General features: G+C 40.6%; 3 protein-coding genes across 5 annotated transcripts in view; 2 read left to right on the top strand and 1 right to left on the bottom strand.

Moving 5' to 3' along the window:
- Window positions 1–434: 434 nt before the first annotated feature.
- Window positions 435–7639, bottom strand: LOC117540887. 3 transcript variants are annotated; one of them, XM_034207826.1, is made up of 7 exons: window positions 7416–7639; window positions 4689–4994; window positions 4324–4605; window positions 2222–2503; window positions 1778–1876; window positions 1367–1428; window positions 441–1147 (listed from the first exon to the last, which is right to left on the bottom strand). In XM_034207826.1, the coding sequence occupies exons 1-7, from the start codon at window positions 7474–7476 to the stop codon at window positions 1019–1021; spliced, it is 1221 nt and encodes a 406-aa protein (XP_034063717.1). In that variant the 5' UTR covers window positions 7477–7639; the 3' UTR covers window positions 441–1018. The 3 variants fall into 3 exon arrangements, with proteins under 3 accessions (XP_034063719.1, XP_034063717.1, XP_034063718.1); XM_034207827.1 differs by having other exon boundaries at window positions 444–1147; window positions 1379–1428; XM_034207828.1 differs by lacking the exons at window positions 4324–4605; window positions 4689–4994; window positions 7416–7639 and adding an exon at window positions 2683–3324 and having other exon boundaries at window positions 435–1147.
- Window positions 7640–8624: 985 nt separating this feature from the next.
- On the top strand, window positions 8625–16856 carry rabggtb (Rab geranylgeranyltransferase subunit beta). The gene is made up of 9 exons (XM_034207825.1): window positions 8625–8735; window positions 9246–9353; window positions 10069–10266; window positions 10692–10797; window positions 12057–12109; window positions 12198–12308; window positions 13507–13632; window positions 14444–14593; window positions 15261–16856. Exons 1-9 carry the CDS (start codon window positions 8733–8735, stop codon window positions 15399–15401), a joined length of 996 nt encoding a protein of 331 aa, XP_034063716.1. The 5' UTR covers window positions 8625–8732; the 3' UTR covers window positions 15402–16856.
- Window positions 16857–17766: 910 nt separating this feature from the next.
- Window positions 17767–22261, top strand: part of st6galnac3 (ST6 (alpha-N-acetyl-neuraminyl-2,3-beta-galactosyl-1,3)-N-acetylgalactosaminide alpha-2,6-sialyltransferase 3) — a 115024-nt gene continuing 110529 nt past the window's right edge. The window contains exon 1 of the mRNA XM_034207743.1: window positions 17767–17933. The gene's annotated coding sequence lies outside the window, so the exon portion shown is untranslated. The remainder of the gene's footprint in view (window positions 17934–22261) is intronic.

The following is a 22261-nucleotide window of genomic DNA, read 5'->3' as shown; positions in this document are numbered from 1 at the left end:
CCTCGGTTAGCCTGCCCTGGAATGACATTTAGTTTACATTTTGATCCTGGTGGACTGATCATATTGGGCTCTGACTGAGACTGCTTATTTGTTGTGACCTCAGTTGTGACTTGAGTGGGAATGTTTGGTCAAACACTTTGTGTTTTGTCTCATAGTGGCGTTTCACATTGGCACTTTTAATGACATTCTTATATTCAAAGAAAATCAGTAATATCTTTAAAAACTACAAGTCCCTTTCTATCAGCTCTGCACCGTTATGGTGTAAATACAGCCTATCTACCAATTGGATCAAATATAAAAGTCAGCCGAATTAGTGTTGATACTGCAAGGAGACGTATTGTGTGAAAATAAATGGAAGATGTTGTTTAATGGCTGATATATTTATGATCCACGTCACGGATTCAGTTTCGGCGGCATTTCTTCCAGTTTGTCCAAAGGTCTTCTCATCAGGGCTCTATAAATAAAGAACTACAGCAGATGTGTAATATTGAATGCAGCCGAACCGTGTATCAAAATGCCGTTATGTGATGACTTCCAAAGAGAAAAGCAAGCACACGTGGAATAAAGTATTATTTTCTTTTAAATGTTTTCGGATTTCATATCGTATAAACACCATATCCCAACGTGCATTGCGGCTAAAACATCACCGAGCTTCAACGACAGCTGAAGATTATGGGTAGTTCGATGTTTTATCAAAACCTCATTGTACACCATTTAAACCAATCAATGTCACTGATGTTTTTAGTGGATGAGTACTACAGATATAACTGTAAAATCATTTGACAGTCAGGGGAATACGGTTTTATTATGAAAACTTCGAGACCGGAAATACTGTTTTCACCCCGTGAGGGTTGACGCTAACTTTACATGGACGCTGCCGCCAATATAAATGTTCTCCTGGCGAGACCTCAAATCATCTTCATAATATACACTTCTCGCTAGAAATCTAATCAAAAAGCATTTAATGGCCAAACTATCCTACAATTTAGGATTTTCCAGAGGGTTATTTGAGAATGTACTACCCACCGGAGCGTTTGCAGTCAACGGGAGCACTAGAGGTCGATACATTTAAAACGGGATTATCGGTCGTATTATTTGGTCGTATGGGTTGGAGGTCTTGTTGAACCGGCAATGTGAGTAGCAGGACCTGGAACCAGGAAGAAGATGGTGTAGAAAGGAGTCAGGGATAATATACAGTAAATAGCAGATATACTGTGTGCATAGTGATTAGTGTGCATAGTAGGCAATATAACTGTCTGAGGCTCCAGTTATAGATTTAGCTTGTTCCTCATATTCAGTCCAACTCTGTTTAAATTGTTAAAAATAAAAAATTCAGTCACATTTTTTCGTGAAAAGTAGAAAATACCTTGTCTCTTACCTCTCTCTGAGCAGAATCATTAACTGGATTTTCGATACTCGCTCCTTTGCCTGCAGGTCAGTCATAAAAAAATATATATGTTGATTTGCGTTAATTTACATTTCATTTTGAGAGCTTCACCTTGAAAGCTCATTACCTTCATAACATTTACATTACTTGAGCTGCATCTGCATTGAGTCCAGATATTGGTTGTGTCCTAATTATCATTTTCAAACAGCTGAACACTTTAAAGCCTCTGTGTGTAGAATATTATAGAAAATATGTTTCTGTATGAGAGGTTCTAGATATTTTGTATGTGATTGCTCAATTAGACAATGGAGATTTGTATCTGGAAGATGATGAACTTGACATAAAAAAATATATATACTGTTTTTTGTTCAAATGCAAACTTAGACTTACTTGTTCTTCTCTTTAGAAGATACCAAAGTACACCAATGATGGCGAGAATTGCAAAGCATACTCCCAAAGTGATGAGAAGAATGGTTGTTGCTTGAGGATCTGTAAATAAAAACATAAGCCACATTATAATGCTTGCTTAAATTCATAAACTTAGTCAAGTGTGTTACTGCATCACATCCTGCCAGACTGTTAGCAAACAAAAATAGCCTTCTTGCCGACCTGATCTGTCGTAAGAAATCATTCGATTTGTTTGCTTTAACCCTAATATGTTAACCCAAACAGTTATTCAGTTAAATGTGGAACTACCATCCTTCTTAAGGTCACTGATGAAGCAAATGTAAGCACCACCTGGTTCTTGTTTTAACAAATGATTATACTGAATGCTCTAAACGTAACTCCAAACTGTGTGTTATTATCAGGAAGTAGTTTCTCCTTCAGTCTTACCAACATGCTGGTAGCAGACATCTTTGATTATTTTGGTTGTGTTGGTCCAGCTGACATGGTTGCTATGGTTACATATGATCGATCCACTTAATTGGTGGACCTGGAGAAAAGTATCAGGGATCCCCTCTGACCGCTCTCCTCCCTCCTGACTGCAGGTTTGGTTGTCACATGTGAAAGTGCTGTTGATGTGAGAGTCCTGTGAGCTGCAGGTCACAGTGAAGCTACAGGAGGAAGAGCTATCAGAGACAGAGCTCACTGTGAGGAGAGGGAGAGACGCTCGATCTGAGGAGGGAAGAAGCAGGTGAAGAGTTTTAGAAACAAGACCACAGAAACACTATCAGTGTTTGAGAGGTTAACAAACCTACCTTCAATCAATCAATGTTTATTTATACAGCCCAATATCACAAATGTTACATTTGTCTCAGTGGACTTCACAGTTTGTACAGAATATCAGAATATACCTTGAACTTTGATCTTCAAAGTTGCTTCTGTTTCGCCTCCTGAAAGCTTTGTCACTACAGCAGTATATTCTCCACTGTCTGCCTCTTGGAGATTCTTCAAGATCACAGAGTAATTGTTCCCAGGAAACTCAAGCCTTCCAGTGTAATTAGCATAGACTTTTTTGTCCGTAGAATTGAATCTCACTATGCTACTTTCATTACATTTCCAGGAAAAAAAATCGAAATCCTCAAGAACAACAGCTTTGGTGACATTCAGATGCAAATCCTCTCCCTTCAGCACAAACACAGTCCCAGCACTAGATGCTTGAAAAGCTGGAAAATGCACCTTGAAAATGCTTGAAAAGTACTTGAATTTGACTTTGGAAAAGGTGTAAGAACCCTGTATATTATGCTTCTTGAAATTTCTCCTAAATTCACCAAAAGTTAGCTTTCTAACGTTAACATAAAGTACCGCGACCGCTGTTTGCATGAATGTAGTCTGGTTCGAAAGCTCCGTTATGTGTATGTTATGGGCGGGGCAGTTTGTAAAGGTCTCCTGACTGTGTTACAGACTATCATCCTGGTTAGTGGTTACTCTGGTTCTGTCTTCAGGACAGAGAGTTGGATTTTGTTGTTAATTGGATGGGACTTGATTGGTTTCAATATTAGAGTAACTTTCTCGTTTGTGTGTTTTAAAAAATATATATTTGGCCTTTGTTTGTGATTGACTGATTTCCTCAAATAAAAAGGTTGATGAATTATCATCTAGATTTGTATGATGTTTTATTTATGTTAAAGGTCACTTTGAATGATTTTAACTAATGATAATGTAGAAAAACTAATATTTTAAATTCGGGACGGTTCACATTAATTTCGGGACGGCTTAGATTGTATTTCGGGACGGTTCCGGGAGGATGGTGAAAAAAGGGGGGGGGGGGGGGGAGGTGCGCTAGTGAGCACGCAGCAGGGTTATTACTGTGCGGAGTGCATAAAGCAGACCCTTCACGCGATAGCGAGGGGTAGAGCGAGGGATCGTAGATGCAGTCATGCTCGTGGACGGATTAAAACAATTAAACCTAAATAGCTCGCAAATTATACTTTGGCGGCCGTTAATATACCTGAGCGGCCCGCCCACGTAAAGTCTATGTGTGGGAAACCCTGCTATCTTACCAGTTCTTATCCAACTCGCAAATATCTCTCTTCTCTCTTTTCTATCTCTCTCTTCTCTCTATTTTCTCTCTCTCTCTCTCTCTCTTGGTGCACCTTTTTTCAAATGATCCGGTGGTCTTTTTTGGCGGGGGGTGTGCATGCGCACCAGTTATGTGCAGCCCTGATTATAATGCTTGGATAAATTCATAAACTTAGTCAAGTGTGTTACTGCATCACATCCTGCCAGACTGTTAGATTTAATTACACAAAAATAGCCTTCTTGCCGACCTAATCTGTTGTAAGAAATCATTCGATTTGTTTGCTTTAACCCTAATATGTTAACCCAAACAGTTATTCAGTTAAATGTGGAACTACCATCCTTCTTAAGGTCACTGATGAAGCAAATGTAAGCACCACCTGGTTCTTGTTTTAACAAATGATTATACTGAATGCTCTAAACGTAACTCCAAACTGTGTGTTATTATCGGGAAGTAGTTTCTCTTTCAGTCTTACCAACATGCTGGTAGCAGACATCTTTGATTATTTTGGTTGTGTTGGTCCAGCTGACATGGTTGCTATGGTTACATATGATCGATCCTCTTGATTGGTGGACCTGGAGAAAAGTATCAGGGATCCCCTCTGACCGCTCTCCTCCCTCCTGACTGCAGGTTTGGTTGTCACATGTGAAAGTGCTGTTGATGTGAGAGTCCTGTGAGCTGCAGGTCACAGTGAAGCTACAGGAGGAAGAGTTTCTGGAGACAGAGCTCACTGTGAGGAGAGGGAGAGACGCTCGATCTGAGGAGGGAAGAAGCAGGTGGAGAGTTTTAGAAACAAGACCACGGAAACTCTATCAGTGTTTGAGAGGTTAACAAACCTACCTTGAACTTTGATCTTGTATTTAGCTGCTTCTGTTTCGCCTCCTGAAAGCTTTGTCACTACAGCAGTATATTCTCCACTGTCTGCCTCTTGGAGATTCTTCAAGATCACAGAGTAATTGTTCCCAGGAAACTCGAGCCTTCCAGTGTGATTATCATAGACTTTTTTGTCCGTAGAATTGAATCTCACTATGTTACTTTCATTATATTGCCAGGAAAAAAAATCTAATTTCCCAAGAACAACAGCTTTGGTGACATTCAGATGCAAATCCTCTCCCTTCAGCACAAACACAGTCCCAGCACTGATCCCTGTAAAACAGTAGACACATCATACAGTAAATATCACACAATATACCAGCGACGTGCAGTCAGGGGAGGCAGAGCCTAAACTAAAGAAAAACTAAATAATAATAAAATGTCTCCACTGATCTGTGTTGTAAATGTGATTTCTGTATGATTCCAATCGCTTTTTATAGTCAAAATCAGCAAATTGGCCGATCTCCGCTACAACTACGGGTAGCGATGAGGAGTGAGGCAGGGACGAGCTCTGCCTCTCGTAAGCCCACAGTAACTGGCTGGAGCGCGGGCACTAATTTAGCGCGGGCACTTATTTTTTGAGCACGCTCAAGCCAGTTACCGTGGGGTGAGGTGAGGCACAGATGAGCTCTGCCTCACCTCAGAATGCGTCACCTCACAGAAACTGTCTGGAAAGCGGGCCCTAAGCGCATGCCTGCACCATCTCACTGTAGGTCACCAATGTAATGTTTGTAGATCCCTGTATTACATTTATCCTCGCCATCCATAGTCTCTAAATAACTTATTTCACATATATATGATATTTAGGCTCGCTGGTCTCATCATACAACGACAATGAAAAAAGCACCAGGGGAGGCAGCCATAACCTCTGCCGCACTGAAGGGGGCGCACGTGAGCCCACAGGTTCTTGTTGCTACTGTTATTCTACGCAGAGACCGTAGACGCAAACAACAAGCTAGACTTTTGAAACTAGAGGAAGATAAGGAGGACTTTTACAAAAAAGTAATAGAGATTGTTGTCCAGAAGGATAGCATGGACTTCATCTTCAAGTCAAGGTAAGACCCCAATTGTAATGAACATGGGATCTTACTAAGAAAGAACAATCCAATATTTAGATTTTGGGTATCCTTTTGTTGAACGGTCTGTTTAAAATGAATCGAAGCATCAGACTAAAAAAACTTTTGAAAATAACCAAACATTTCGATTAAGGTCAAAATATAATATTTGTAAATCTGACTCTGAAAGAGTCAGTGCCTCACCAGCCATGAACCTCACCGCACGTAGCTGCAATATACTGTATGTTTATTGGTTCAAAACTGAATATTTCTCTATTCCTACTATATGTAATTATAAATACCTTCATTTTATGAATAATCAAAGTAATTATCTGAAGTGGTTTTTAAATCTACAAAAAGGTTGTGTGCCTTGGGGTCGATAAATATTTTCAGGGGTGCCTTGGTAAAAAAAAAGTTGGGAACCACTGCTCTCTAGAACAGGGGTTCCCAAAGTGGGGGGTCGCGAGATGATTACAAAAATTTTAAAAAATTGTTACTTTATTTGTATTAATAATAACGTGTGCATAGACATGGCGGACTGGCCATCTGTATAATTTCCCCGCAGCGAGGCTCCACCCGTTGATAATCCACTAGCGCAGTGTTTCTCAAACTTTTTCATACCAAGGACCACTTAACCAATAAAATACACTCACGGACCACCTAACTTCACAAATATACAAAAACAATAGGCTTACTTACACTCCAACAGTACATAACAGCCTAATAATGACAGCTAACCTTCTCTATATAAAAACACGTTTTTGCAGCCCCAACAACAGCCTCTGATCATCAACAGACTTCATGCAATGCTTCATTGGATGCATATATTAGATAATAATCTCTATCTAACTCCTAAAACATCTAAATCTACTTTCAGCATGGATAAATGTTCATACAATACATCCATTGTTTGTTCTATATGCTTCTTGAAATGTCTCCTAAATTCACCAAAAGTTAGCTTTCTAACGTAACATAAAGTACCCGCGACCGCTGTTTGCATGAAAACAAACATCTGATCCGAAAAACTCCATCTCTCCTGCACTATCTCATCGGATCCAAATATGGTCATTTCCGTTGTATCAGCAACCAATCGTGACAGAGCCAACAAACGAAATCGCATTGGCTGGTGTCAATTTCTGACAACGTGATTCGTTCAGATGCGTCACGTGGTGTGCTAAAGCACTAGTTTAGCTTTCCGTAGCAACTTTCAATCTCAAAATGGCAAAAGAACAGCGAAATAAACGTTCACAGAGAAGACGACAACAATTGTCACTTGCACGAAGCAATGTTATACAAAAAACAAATGACCCCGAACATGAAATACATTCACGGAGTGCGTCGAGGCGCAAACGCTAATATGACTACAAAATTACTACAAAATGACTACAAAATCAAACAATAATTTGTAACCTGACTTTATCCAATGTTCAGATTTATTTAAATTTAAACATATTTCAGAAAACGTGTAATACAAAAAACAATTGTCTTACAAGTGATTAACTGTAGAAATGTCTTGCTGATATCTTTAAGTTAAAAACAAATTACCCTATCCACTTAAGTAGTGCTACAGTACAACAACTTTGACTGTGAAACAAAAAAAGTTGATCAACAAGAGAAGACAAAAAAATAATGTTCTTACCTTGTGATTCACATAAATAAAGTCGATAAACGACAAAGAGAACTATGACAAACGACTTCATTATGAAATGGGATGAATGTGGTTTTATGTTCTTCTTCTTGTAGCGTTCCCAAGATGAGTCGGAGACAGGCTTGTAGTTATTAGGCTTTAATAAATAGTATTTGAAGACAGATGATAACAGGCCAAATACACTTCGTGGGTTCTACCGCCACACTACTTATTTCCTAAACCAACCACAATATATAGCACTGTCTACGTCACAACTAGACCGATGCCTACGTAACACCCTGAGTAGCCTATCAGGATCGCTACATTCTTCTTCAACTTGTAGGGTTAGGGTTATGCATTACCGCCACCAACTGGACTGGAGTGTGGACAAGATACTATGCAGAAAATAATAAACAAAAGAACAATAATTTAAACTCTAGATTATTTTAAATGTATCAATTTCTTTTAGAAATGTAATAATCTCACAATATATATTGCCTGATGTTTTCCCTAACAGCCCTGATAGCGAAAAGTCATGGCATTTTGCTTCTCTTCAATGTCTGGAAAAGCACATTCCTCTGAGTAATATATTTCCTGCAATGCAGTTAGTAAACTGGTTTCGACAGTTTCTGGCTGGCTACAGTGTACATTTTCCGGTTGGATGCTTTCCTATTATTCTTAATGTATGATTGAGACCTGTATGATATTCTCATCCGATAAATTACATTTTCTTCCCTTCCCTCAATTTAATCAGCGAAGATTCAACTTTTGTCCGTAGATCATCACATCAGCAATGAACAAAGTAGCCAAACAAATTAAGTCATGATGTTTAGTACGCAAATATATATTTCTAGTATTTTAACCTAATGTTTTCGTGAAATGTAAGCATTTATTTCAACACACATTTATTTAGTTAGATAGATTTTTTGACAGAGAGCTTTCACCGGATGGGTAGATAATGTTGAATGAGGCTCCCTTTAATTTAAGATGATATCTTTCTTAATCAGTGCAACACATGTAAATGTAAATGTAAAATACTTGAGTAAATTTACTTAGTTACTTTCCACCACTGACCTCCACACAATACAGACTGCAAGTTAACACCACCATGTGCAATGTATAATATCCACTCATGTAACACCATTGTACATGAAACGAAAAGGGATTTTGTATTGTTATATCTGATTCTAAAGCATCAAGTTGATTTTCTCTCCTGCATATCCCGTGTCCCCACTAGGTGGCGGAAGGTGCGCATCTTAACCAGTTTGACAGCCACCAAAAAGAAAACAGAAGAAGAAGAAGTAGCCTGATCATGCGAACATCTCCAGAATGGTAACTGGTTATCATGTTGTAAATGTCATCGTTACTCAGCTTATTTTTATATACAATACAGCCGAAATACATGAACATGTCCACTTATCTCCCATTATGTTCAGCTTTAGCGTTACATTGACCGCTAACCTGTGAAAACAGCTAACTTAAGTAAAGTGGTTAGCATTAGAGTTAGCATGTAGCTAAATGATACCAAAACAACTGCTTTACTATCTTCATTTTCACAAATGTTGCTACATAATATTAGTCATTTTCAGGCTTGACACGCAGGGTGTGGTTGTATATCCATTGAAACAAGGTCCATTTAGAAAATGTCCCATGTTTTAAAATATATAATACAGTATGTCATATATTCATTGTCTTAAGTTTCTTTTGAGCTTTTTAGGTTATATTTGTATATTTTCTTTGTTTATGTTTGCGCCACCATACACCAAAGCTAATTCCTTGTTTTATGTAAACGTGTAAAACACTTGATTCTGATAAGTATTGTGGTGATGTGTTCAATGTCAGGGTACCCAAGTGAAAGATGTCATCATTAAGCCTGACGCCCCCAGCTCTTTGCTGCTGGACAAACATGCAGACTATATCGCTGCCTACGGCTCCAAAAAGGATGACTATGTGAGTAAAAGGCACTTTCATAGGATTCATTTATGTTTTTTTATGAGTGTATCTTTTAGTTCCCAGAGTAAGATGTTCCCAAAGTGTATTTTATCTTTATATGACACATGAAGGACACTTTTTAGAGGAATTGATGTTTTAAGCAAGGCTTTTTTGGCCATTGTTAAATATTCAATATATGTTTTTCATGGTCAATAAGTAGAAATCACCCACCTTCAGCTGAAACCGATCTACTCTTTGAAACATACACCATGACATGTGCAGATATACCACAGAATGTCAACAATTCTTCTTGTCATATTCACTCATTCGTCTACATAATATGACTTTACTCGGCATCGGTTTTGACCCACCATTTTTTTTCCTTTGGGCGTTTATATTTCCAAAGTGGCTGAACATATTTTGACTGTAATAACTGCATTCGAAACTCTCACTTCAACTTCCTTGCTTGCTCTGTGAATGGCCTTACCAACCTCTTCCAACATTGTTAAGTAAAGAGAATAATGCTAAGGCTAGTCTTGGAACCAAGGAACATTCATTCTGGAAAAAAACCATTTGAAATCTCCTAAGATTGTCTTTACCACAGACCAGGGATTTAACCAAAAACCCATTTAAAAAATCCCATAGATTTTGAGATGAGGGACCCATAAGTGCAATAAAGCTGACTCCTTCCTGCTGCACTGTTTATCTTTCCTGTTTGTTTGTGTTTATCCAGGAGTACACACTGTCAGAGTACCTGCGGATGAGCGGCATCTACTGGGGGCTGACGGTGATGGACCTGATGGCGCAGCTGCCCCGGATGAACCGGCCGGAGATCGTAGACTTCATCAAATCCTGTCAGCACGAGTGTGGAGGCCTCAGCGCCAGCATCGGACACGACCCCCACCTGCTCTACACCCTCAGCGCCGTGCAGGTGACTCCTCAGACAGCCAACAGGAAATGTGACAGATTGCTAGCTTGTTTTTCTCATCAACTTCTGTGGATGAGAGAAGTTGGAAATGTCGCCAACAAACGAAAAAAAATAGTATACTTGGCTTTGATTCAAAGTTGATGCAAGCAGACATTTTAAGTACGTTTTTAATGGATTTTGTTCCTGGAGGACACACAGAACTATGCAATAACTTTGTTTCTTATAGATTTTATTTATCTTTCTCTCTCTCGAGCAGCCTCAGTATCTGAGTTTTTAAAAGATGTTTTCTTCTGAAGGATCCTTTTGATTCAAATGTTATGAGTATTAACCTCCCAGCAAAACGGTTCAATGTGTGTGTGGGCTACAGGTGCAAGTGCCCTGCCTGCAGCCCACAGCCTTTCACTCTATTTACTGTTGTACTCCTTCAGATCCTGTGCTTGTACGACAGTGTGGATGCTCTCGATGTGGACAAAGTGGTGGAGTACATCAAAGGGCTGCAGCAGGAAGACGGATCATTTGCAGGAGACAAATGGGGTGAGCCAGACTTACTCTGATTAACGTCTCAAGAAACATTTGCTCCTCCAATGAAAAATAAGAAATAAAAGCAGACAATTATTTCAGTAAAGGGGATCGAATAATAGGCATTTCATCCAATAACTTGTATAAACAACAAACATTTACAAATTAGAGTCTGTAACAATTAGTCTAACAACAGATTAGTGAAACAAACACCCACTATTTAAAAATAATAATACAATGTTTAAGTCGTTTTTTCATGCAAGAATTCCAGAAAATGCAGTTTTTAGCTGCTTTATTATGATATTTCCTGTTTTAATCAGTGGCGAACCGTCAGGGCCTTCAAGGTATTCACATCTGGAACACTCAGATAAAAACAAAAAATCGATTTAATTATATAAAAAAATGTAATAAAATGAATAAATGAGAATGGTATCTGTGTTGTTGATCTGTAATATTACAGTGTTACGTTGATTTGTTTGTCCTTCTCGGACCATGCACTACGCATTTCAGTGGTTTTGTGTTAGAAAAGAAAGCAACCAATCAGATCTTGTTCTGGGTCTCTGGGTAGAATATCCTTCAACCAGGTATTCTACATCCTTGATAGAATGCCCTGGCCGTTGCACTGAATGAGAGCGTACGTTTGGACTGACAGTTTGATCAACCAATCATATATTGATTTGTAGCCAATGGGCGTGTTCTTTCAGAGTTCCCCTCGGTTCCAGGGTATTCTAGAAGGCCCGCTAGTTAACTGGCTCGAGGCAGAGGATCTAGATGAATGCGACGAAGCAATTCATGCCGTTTTATTGTTTTTAACGTTGAAATGACAAGTGCAACAGGTGAAGAGGAAGTTGTTGCGGAATTGTTGTGAGTACCCTTTTCAAGACGACAATTCAGTGAAAAGAAGGACATTATAACGACGGGGGGGGGGGCACGGCGGCGGGGGGTGTGTGTGTGTCTACAGAAGGTCCAGTTGTGATAGACACGGTTCGCCACTGGTTTTATATAACATTGAACTGAATATCATTTGGACTTGGTCTGACAAGAAAGACATTACAGTCGTCCCCTTGAACTTTGACGAACTGGGATGCATTTCTTTTTGCATTTTCTGACATTTCTTAGACCAATTGATCATTGATAATAAAAATAATGGTTAGTTTCAGCCCCGGTACAATTCAAACGCGTGTCGTCATGTTGTGCTTGCAGCGTAAATTCCAGTTAAACATATAATAATAATAATAATAAATATAATATGAAATACCATGTTTGCGTTACAGGAGAAATAGACACCAGATTTTCCTTCTGTGCTGTTGCGACACTTGCTTTACTGGTACGTATATCATGTACAGTTTGTGTCTTGTCTCAACAGTGTAACTCTTTCTAATCTGAAGATGACTCTGTCCTCTCTTCCTTCTAAGGGCAAGATGGACAAAATAAATGTTGACAAAGCTGTGGAGTTCATCCTGTCCTGTATGAACTTTGACGGGGGTTTTGGCTGCAGACCGGGTTCAGAGTCTCACGCTGGTCAGGTGAGTCCACTCACGTTCACCTTTAATGCAAGACAATCGCTATTTGAGTTTCACTTTCATCTCTTTTAGAACAAAAGCAGCACATCCAGAGTTTAACCCTGAAGAAGGTTCTAACTGCAGAAATGTGTTCAACATTTGATGTGTTTATCTGATGTCGTTTTACAATGATCCTTGACATCTGTTGTAGGGTTAGGAAAACACAGTCACAGGTCAAACCAACAGATTTGCTGGATGATGTAAAAACGAACCATTAGAAGACACTGTATGAGAGACTAGCTTCCACTTTATTAAACAGTTCATCAGCTGAACTGAAGATGATGCACCAGGGGGCTTTTTCTTTTCAAGACAAATCATATCTAAAAATTCAAATCTCAATAAAAACCTACTTCATAATCCATAATGACCTTACCTCTAATATACTTAAATTCAAAAGATATAACTTCAATGCAGGGACGCGGGAAGTCAGTCAGAGTTGGGGGGGGGGGCGGCCCTGTATAATAACGTCATATTAAATGCAGTCATTTGGTCTTTAGCAACAGCTTGTGAGAGTGTGTTCGTTTTAATGCTGCCAGTTTGTTGACGGCCTGTGTGTTGATGGGACTTCTCATGCTCCCTAAATGTTTCCCCTGCCTTTCGCCAGTTCTTAAATCCTCCTTTCACAAAACTCCCATCCCTGATCTTGTCTGCACTGACGAGCTTCTTTTCTATAGCAGAGCAACAGAAGAAGCATTATCACTTTCTCTTATAGTGAAGCTTTTTATAGACTGCTTACACTAAAATGCCAACTCTAAAATAGTAGCTCAAAATAAAACTTTTGTATTGATTTGTTTAGTGAACTTTTTGGCGTTGCAGTTACAACTCTCCGCCAACAGATGGCACCCCCCCTCCCCGCGTCCCTGTTCAAATGTACATCTTTTATGAATAGAATAGGAAAACTATGGGGAAATGTAAGCAAATCCTTGCCTCGTACAGGTGTTGAGCTGCCAGTTTCTAAATAAATGTTATTTATTTGTGAGGCTGTGGGCTGGTCTTGTGGGAAGATTAAATCACAACGGAGAGACTGTCAATCCCTCACACTGACAGCTGAAATGTCCTCTGGAGTCGGACGCTGTTACATTCACACCCCTCTTCAGCTGTGACATGTGTTAAACTTCTTCTCACCTGTACTCCCTGTGGTCTCTTCCCTGCTGTCCGTCAGATCTACTGCTGCGCCGGCTTCCTGTCGCTCACCGGCCAGCTGCACCAGGTGAACGCTGACCTGCTGGGCTGGTGGCTCTGCGAGAGGCAGCTGCCGTCCGGAGGCCTGAACGGACGCCCGGAGAAGGTTAGTGCTCTCCAGAGGATGTGCGGGGAAATCAAGGGGCTTCTTGTCATTGTTTAACCTTAACTAAATCAGGACAGAATGATTACTGAAGTAGTTCTGCTGCTCCTATTCTTATTTCTTCTCTATCTGGAAATTATTTTTGATTAGTTGTGAGTTCCACAGGACAAAAGTTTATTCACACTGGAAGAGTTTAACACAGATTTCCTGGCTGCCATTATGATATACTTATATGGCTGAGTCTAACAAAACAATTTAGCTCCACAGCTTTAAATGTGCTATATGTGTTCATTGTATGATTACACGCCTTAACTTTGAAACAATGCCAGCATGAGGGGAAAAAAATGACTGTCTCCCCCACTCCGCCCCCCTTCCTCTGTGAATGTGTGTGTATGTGCTCAGATGAGAGTGGACTGCTGAGCGGAGAGTGTTCACTGTTTGCCAAATATTAGCAAAACATTTGATGATGAATCACATGAAGTATTGAATTGATCTCACAGACAAGGCATCTCCTCATTAGGTGGGGAAACTTTGAAAAGCTCAGACGGCAGCATATTGACCACCAGGTTTGGGCTTTCACAGCCAAAGTCTCTGTTCGGTGTTGCATGCCCCTGCAATCCCATATATTTCTCCTTGTTCCTGCTGACTGCTCCAAGTGCAACATATCTACTCATTTAAATTAGCAAAAGTAATTCTGTTAATTTGTAAAATAAGATATGTACATTTGTTTATATCAAAAACATAAGGAAGCTGGGATCTTATTAACTTGCTCGTACAGTATTGACAGAGCTCTGGTTTTCTTTGTGGCATTCAGCTTCCGGATGTGTGCTACTCGTGGTGGGTTTTAGCGTCTCTGAAAATCATTGGTAGGATCCACTGGATCGACAAGGCCAAGCTGCGCTCGTTTATTCTGGCCTGTCAGGACGAGGAGACCGGAGGCTTTGCCGACAGACCGGGAGACATGGTGAGCCGTCACACATGAGTAACTCCTCCTGCATGCTGTGATGGAAAGAGGAAGACCTGTGTTTTCCCCAAATCCTGTCTGCTGTTTCATTTCATTTCAAACCTTTATTTATGCAGGTGAATCCCATTGAGATAATTGATCTCTTTTTCAAGGGTGACTTGCTGCAAGTAGGTTCCACATGAATACATATAAACATAACAGAAAAACATAAAGGACATCATACAGCATAAAAAAAACTCGTCTAACCCTGTCTGCACATCCATGATCCCTTCCTTTGTCCCTCTACCTTATATATCTTTTGAACCGGTTAAAAGGTATGAGATAAAGAGATCTTGAGGTGGATGGCAATGGACTTAAGTACTGGAGTGTTTTAGATAAGATCAGACTCTACTCTACCCTGTTCAGCATCTACCCAGAGGTGCATATGAGCATATTGAAGATGTAATCAAAAAGACTTCAAAGCTATTATAATAGTGATAATAGGAAAAACAATACTAAAATAGAATAGAAACATTGTTACGATTGTTATTATGTAAATGGATGATGTAAAAAATGTCCATAAACCATTCTTAATACATAGCCTGGCTAAATAAGTAAGTTTGCAGCTCCTTTTTGCTTATTATATTCCTCTTAAATGTGAAGTGTCTTAAATGCCTCTTCTCTGCAGGTGGATCCTTTCCACACTCTGTTTGGAATCGCAGGTCTCTCTCTTCTCGGGGACGAGCAGATAAAGCCGGTGAATCCGGTTCTGTGCATGCCCGAGGACGTCCTGCAGAGGGTCCGCCTGCAGCCCGACATCCTCAGCTAGCCCACGACACCATCACACACACACCACACACACACACACACACACACACACACACACACACACACACACACACACACACACACACCACACACACACACACACACACACACACACACACACACACACACACACACACACACACAGCTGCCCTGCTGAGAGACAGAGAGAGAGAGAGAGAGAGAGAACCACACCACACCACCCACTACTCATCTTAGTGTTAACTGAAGTTCACAGACGCATTCAGATGCAGGTTTCACTGAGGACAGAGAGTCTGTCTTCACACCCTCACAACTTATGTTATCATGTCACTTTTGTCGGTTTTACTGCAAGAGAACAGTTTGGAAAAGAGACCATCAGTGCTAAGCTCCAGAAACCATTAGAAACCATTCCTTAGATTTCCGACTTACTCTGTCTGAAGGAAAACATGTGACTGTTAGAACTGGAATATTCTCATACCTCTCATTGGCCAGAGACAGAGGCACTGATTAACTCTGCTTTGTGTGCATTAAACAAATGATCAAGGTAGATTATTTTTGACAGATTAAGACACTTGACTGGTTCTGCCTTTCTTATGCATCGACTGTGTCAAATACATTGTAATTGAAAAGTAAAAGCATCTGAAGGTAAAACTATCCTTGTCCTGTTTAAACTAGAGCAAATGTACCACTCCTTTGCTTACATCTCTTACAATTGGAGAAGCAACATATGATTTGTTGTGAACAAGTTAGTTAACTTCAGTTTACAGTACTAACAGGAATAGTCTTTTGCATAGATTTGAGGAAGATGTAATCTTTTGTCCCTAGAGGTATACAACATGGCCACGTCTTTGTCTCTTGCCAAGCACATTTAACGTCTTATGCACAATCTTAGCTACACTATTTATTGAAACCTGTGTTACTCAACCCAGATGTGTGATGCAGCTGTGGGCAGAGAGTTAAGCCCCCAAACTGTTAAAACATGAAATAAATGTTCGTCTCAAATGTTGATGACTTTTAAGCTTCTTCTTAAGTGTACTCCCCCCCCCCCCCCCCCCCTTTCAGTAATACCTGATTGTCATATTGCTGCACTCTTGTTGTCTTTCTTTGATCTGTTGTAAGCTAACTGTTCAGTGTTGACATTGTTACAGAGAGTCATTAAATCACTCATTGAACTTATTAGTGTGTCCCCAATTTAAATGACAAACTGATAAATGTTCATATGGACATTGTTATGCTAAGTTAATGCTGTGTTATTACTCAAACAAATCCATTTATTATTATCGTCGGGTTTATATCACAATTATAAAGAAATTGTATGATTCAAAAAGTCAAAACTTTTGGGTAAACTTCTATTTCTCATCTCTGTGTTGAGATGAGCTCTAATCCAAAAAGCTGCTTACTGTTGCGCAACTGTCTGTGTGTATATTCATGTAACTTGTTATTTTGGTTGGCAATAAATGTAGGATAACTCCATCAACTCTGATTCAGTATGTTCGTGCACTAAATGGGGATATTTTTAATATTCATCTCTCAGTATATTGGACAAATTGGGTAATTATCTAACCCAGTTTATTTTAGTCACTGGATATCACTCACTGTGATAAAGGACACATTGGATACACATTATTTAAACATTCGCTTCACATATTTCACATATTCGACAAAGAAATAAAACTAAGTAAAGAACACAAAAACAAAGAAACACTCAGAAATGCAAAGTAATTTTTAAATGACTTCCAACAATTCGGACAATGAATCACTTTTTGTGAGCAAATAATCCAGCCTTCCTTTGTAAATCAGTCTATCCGATACATACAATACATCTCCTTCAACAATACATGTATAGTAGGTATATCCATGTTTTCTCTAAGATCAAGCTAATATCCTATTGGCTTGCAGGAATCCAAAGTCGTTTTAATTTGTAACAACTAGCTATAAAGTGATGTGAAATGTACCTAATAGTACACACATTTCTACTCTATTCGGCACCTTCCAGCCAACACATCTACATTGTTTAACAGTATTTGTTTTTGATATTTCAGTTTTATTGCATAATATTAAATAAATCATTATAATAAAATGTGAGGTAAGTGGCTGATAATAGTTTTAAAATGGGGGTTTTAATCAATTTTCACGCTGTCAGTGTCAAGTGCTTCCAGAGTGTGGGAAAACAACAATAACCATGCTCAGAGCTGATTGGCTGTTGGTAACGGTTGGCCCCGCCATGACCGATGTGGATTATCTTCTACAGCTGACATCGAAATTTAGATCAAATGTAAGTCAAATATCTAAGGAATGTTGTTTTAACCAAACTTCAATGAGATTTAGGGGTTTGTCTGTCATGAAAAGTGTCTAACGTTAACGGCGGCTAGCTTGTCAGAGAGGCCTCTGTTAGCTTCGTGTTTTATGGTTAGTGGTCAAAAACAAGCTTTTAGGATATCAGGCATTATTCTGAGGATAAACAAATATGGAACAAGAGGACATCAAGATAACATTTGGACGAACATGACGTTAACAAAACTGACACCGCACCGAAGCAATTTAACAAGTTGAGGTAAGTGCTCAGTCTGGATATCCCTTTTGTTAAACGTTGATGTTTTTCAACCAAAAATGGTGTTTTGTTGGTGTTGCATCTGTCCAAAGTTGCCCCATTTTTTCCACATTAAGTACCACTCTGTTTGTGTTACATGGGCACGTTTGCGTTTCTGTATTTGTTGGTGGTTTGAGTAAAAGCCACTAGATGGCGGTCTTACCATTCAACATCTTTACTGAATGTTCAAAAATGCATTTATGTTGATGCGACTAATGTACAATTGAGAAGACTCCTGGTGAGTAATTTGCCAGATTATGGGTTGTTTGTGATGTGATTGCAAGAAAATATATAAAAATCACAGGTTACATTCTCTGACTTTATACCAATACAGTGAGATGTGGATCAGTAAAGCTCTATGGAAACTGGGAGTTATCTGTAACATACTTTGGTCACTTGAAGCACTTAACATTTTCTCATGCATTTTACATCCTACTTCACAGCCATATTGAGGCTTTAGTAACAATGCTAGCAGCCCAGACTGTTGGAGAAATGATGTCTCATAGCAGTGGCAGATTGTAATAATAGTGTAAAGATTGATGCTCTCAATTAGAGGAAGGTCATTCCCTCCTAAATGTTTTCTTCCTTATAAAAGATCACCACTTCCCCTGCAATGGACAGACGGATAAGAAAGATGACGCTTTACCTGATGCAACCATTACTAACAATGGCTTTTGTTTAAAACATAATGGCTAAAAAGTCTGACTAATGATCAAGCGATAACAGAAACTATGAGGAACATTTTTATCTCCATGCACTAATTACTCTACATGACTGTGAAAGGCACAGTATTAATATTCTGATGCGCCTCTGGATTCCTGCTCAGGGGTGGTTTTGCAACTTTAATTATGGGTGGGGATGTGGTTGTAAGGCTGAGTATTTTTGTAGTTTATGTGCCTGCAGTTGATTGACTTTCAAACAAGAAAAGTTTAAACAGTCATTTCATAGACTCAAATCTCATGGGTCTGTTTCTTCTCTCTTGTTTCAATTGACTTCACATTCATGGTTTTACATAGCACCAGTATGTACGACAGGTAGTTTCATTTAGCATTGTGCACACCCAGGGCTGTCCCTGGCCAATTTGAGGCCCCACGCAAAGTTAGATGATGAGGCCCTCTGTTTCGCGAGCGTCGTCGACGGGGGGTGCTAGTGGAGCCTCGCAGTGGTGAAGATAGGTGCGCCGCATTTGCGGCTCAGTTGAGGCTCCCTCCGCAAGATGAGGCCCCCTCCGCAAGATGAGGCCCCCTCCGCAAGATGAGGCCCCCTCCGCAAGATGAGGCCCCCTCCGCGAGGTAAGGCCCCACGCAGTCTGCGTGATCTTCCTAGGGAGGGACGGCCCTGTGCACACCGCAAAACAAAACTGAAGTACATTTGATAACCATTTTACAGCTTGGCTCTTTCAAAGGTTTCTTTCATGACATAATCTTTAATTATTTACAATTGAACATGGGAAGTTTTACCCTATTATTACAAAACATTTACGGTCCGTCCACACAGCAGCGTGCGTTGAAGCTTCAACACAGCTTCCCATTTTGAATGGGGTGACGTCAGGCTTTGCCGAACTGCATTGTAGTTCCGTCGCTTCGCATTGCCTCCGTTGCTCGCTTCGAAAGTTGAGAAAAGTTCAACTTTTCAAGCGTCGACGGAAGTGCCAGCCAATCAAATCATATGCCAGTACAAGCTCTAGCCAATCAAACCGCGTGCTTGTGTATCCAGGGCGGGAGATTAATGTGATTCGTTGTTGGTCGCACGCCAGACACGCCCACCGGCAAGCTTCAACGCACGCTGCCGTGTGGACGACGTACTTTCAACTCCGAGTGAATTGCATTGTTTTGCATCTCTGTGATCAAACTGAATCTCTTGTGGTTGTTTTACATCTCATGAATATGTTGTGACTCTTAAACATCTTAGTTATCCTGCACCCAGTAGGCCCTGCACCCAGTAGGCCTTGCACCCAGTAGGCCCTGCACCCAGTAGGCCTTGCACCCAGTAGGCCCTGCACCCAGTAGGCCTTGCACCCAGTAGGCCCTGCACCCAGTAGGCCCTGCACCCAGTAGGCCCTGCACCCAGTAGGCCCTGCACCCAGTAGGCCCTGCACCCAGTAGGCCTTGCACGCAGTAGGCCCTGCACCCAGTAGGCCCTGCACCCAGTAGGCCCTGCACCCAGTAGGCCCTGCACCCAGTAGGCCCTGCACCCAGTAGGCCCTGCACCCAGTAGGCCTTGCACCCAGTAGGCCCTGCACCCAGTAGGCCTTGCACCCAGTAGGCCCTGCACCCAGTAGGCCCTGCACCCAGTAGGCCTTGCACCCAGTAGGCCCTGCACCCAGTAGGCCTTGCACCCAGTAGGCCCTGCACCCAGTAGGCCTTGCACCCAGTAGGCCCTGCACCCAATAGGCCCTGCACCCAGTAGGCCCTGCACCCAGTAGGCCTTGCACCCAGTAGGCCTGTTCATCCCTGTTATTAACAAACCAACCATCTTCTGCCTCTGGAACGAGAAGGTATTATTTAGGGGCTGGATCAGACTCCAGGGAGGGGTCCATGCCCTGCTTCGGTTCCAGCTGAATGCACATTTCATCATGTGATATTCTCAGTGCATTGCAAACTGCAAACACTATAAAGAATATGCTGTGAGTTTTAGATTCTCTCTGTCTAGGCGACGGGGGAGCAGTAATCTGTGGCGCCCTTGGTGTCTGGGCAGAGACAAACAGGCTGGTTGTTAGGACCAGGAAACCCCACCGGCTCTCATTAGTGAGGAAGAGAGAGATGAAGAGGAGACAGAAGGTGGGAGGGATGGGTAAAGAAAGGTGTGAATGGGAGATAGAGGCAGAGATTTAGGAATATATTGAGGGAGAAGCAGATGGACGGATCACAGCTTTTCACTCTGTCTTGTTTTGTTTGCGAGGAAAATCCGCAACCCATTTTCCTCCTTCTCTTCTTCTCAGTCTCCCTCTTGTTATCTCTCCGCACAAAATACTGAGGATTAGTCCAGGCCACGGGGGCTGCAGCCAAATGCTGCTGAACCACAGGCACAGCAGATAATCACTTCATAAATGTTTAATTAAACCGCTGCAGTGTTATTTGAATGTGTACGTGGATGACTCACAAGTTTGGTCAGAAATGAAATGGTTTTTAAAACGGCTCCGAAAGAGATTTGTGTTGCATTGTTCACCCAGTCTGGGGTTATTATTACTGAACTAGACTGACATAGACTCATATTACACTTATTTGCCCAGCTCTGGGAAGTCTGATTTATAGCTAAATATAACTAAACTCGACCAAACTGGACTAAACTGGTCTTTTGTTTGCAAACATTTTGTTTCCAGTGAATTTATAATTGACTTTTTTGCACTCTGGAGTTTTTCACATAGATAAACAAAAACAATGAATGATATGTGATGATTTGAGGCTCCTTTTTCTGCATTAACACATTGTTATAATCACTAGGAGGCAGTAAAGCACAGTGCATAGTCATGGTTACATTTATCAGTTGTGTTGTAGATTCTGTCAAAAGACATAATAAAATGACCTTTAAGCCTCAAATGGCAAAATTAACGAACAATATGAACATAAATGAAGCTTGTGTTTAAGTATATAGCATTTCAGTGTATGGTTCCTTTCAGTGGCAGTAGAGACACATCTGTGACATTGAATGGAGATGATTCATGGTGGTAAGCCTTCTTGGAAGCAGAGGGGGAACACGGGACAGCAGCTTATCCTGTGGCTGCAGGCGATCTGATGCTAGAGTACATCCTCTGTACAGAGAGAGGCTGAAGTGCTAGTGTGAGAGTGAGGCATTATTTACTCTTTATTCAAGCCACAGCAAACTTATACCTGTTATAGGAAGCAACTATAGATGACCACTTAATGTTGAATAGTTTGTGAACAGCGTATCAACAAGTTAGTGACACTTCAACAGACAAAGTCCTCATTCAGACAAGAAGCTGGTCTTCACAAGAGTCAGCCTGTTTTTGCGAGAGGGCTTAAAATAGTGAGGTTTTAGCGAAAAGCACGTTTGCGAAGTAGTTAGCATACAAAAAGATAAATAAGAGTTGGGTTATCCTGCTCCAGTTGCGTGACAGCTTATTGTTTTTATATAGTTTGCTGTTGTTAAAGCCGGCCTCCATTTACATTATTTTTAGGGCCGGGACTTTAACGCGTTAATTAAGATTAATTAATTACACAAAAATTAACGCGTTAAAAAAATTAACGCATTTTAATCGCACTTATTTTGCACCGCGGAACGTTTCTCACTGGATGAGTTTCAGGCCTACCGATTATACTGGAGCACCAACT

This window comes from Gymnodraco acuticeps, unplaced genomic scaffold (assembly GCF_902827175.1).
Source record: "Gymnodraco acuticeps unplaced genomic scaffold, fGymAcu1.1, whole genome shotgun sequence".
Classification (NCBI taxonomy): domain Eukaryota; kingdom Metazoa; phylum Chordata; class Actinopteri; order Perciformes; family Bathydraconidae; genus Gymnodraco; species Gymnodraco acuticeps.
Note: the sequence above shows the minus strand (reverse complement) of the source record. Positions and strands in the feature narration are given on the sequence as shown.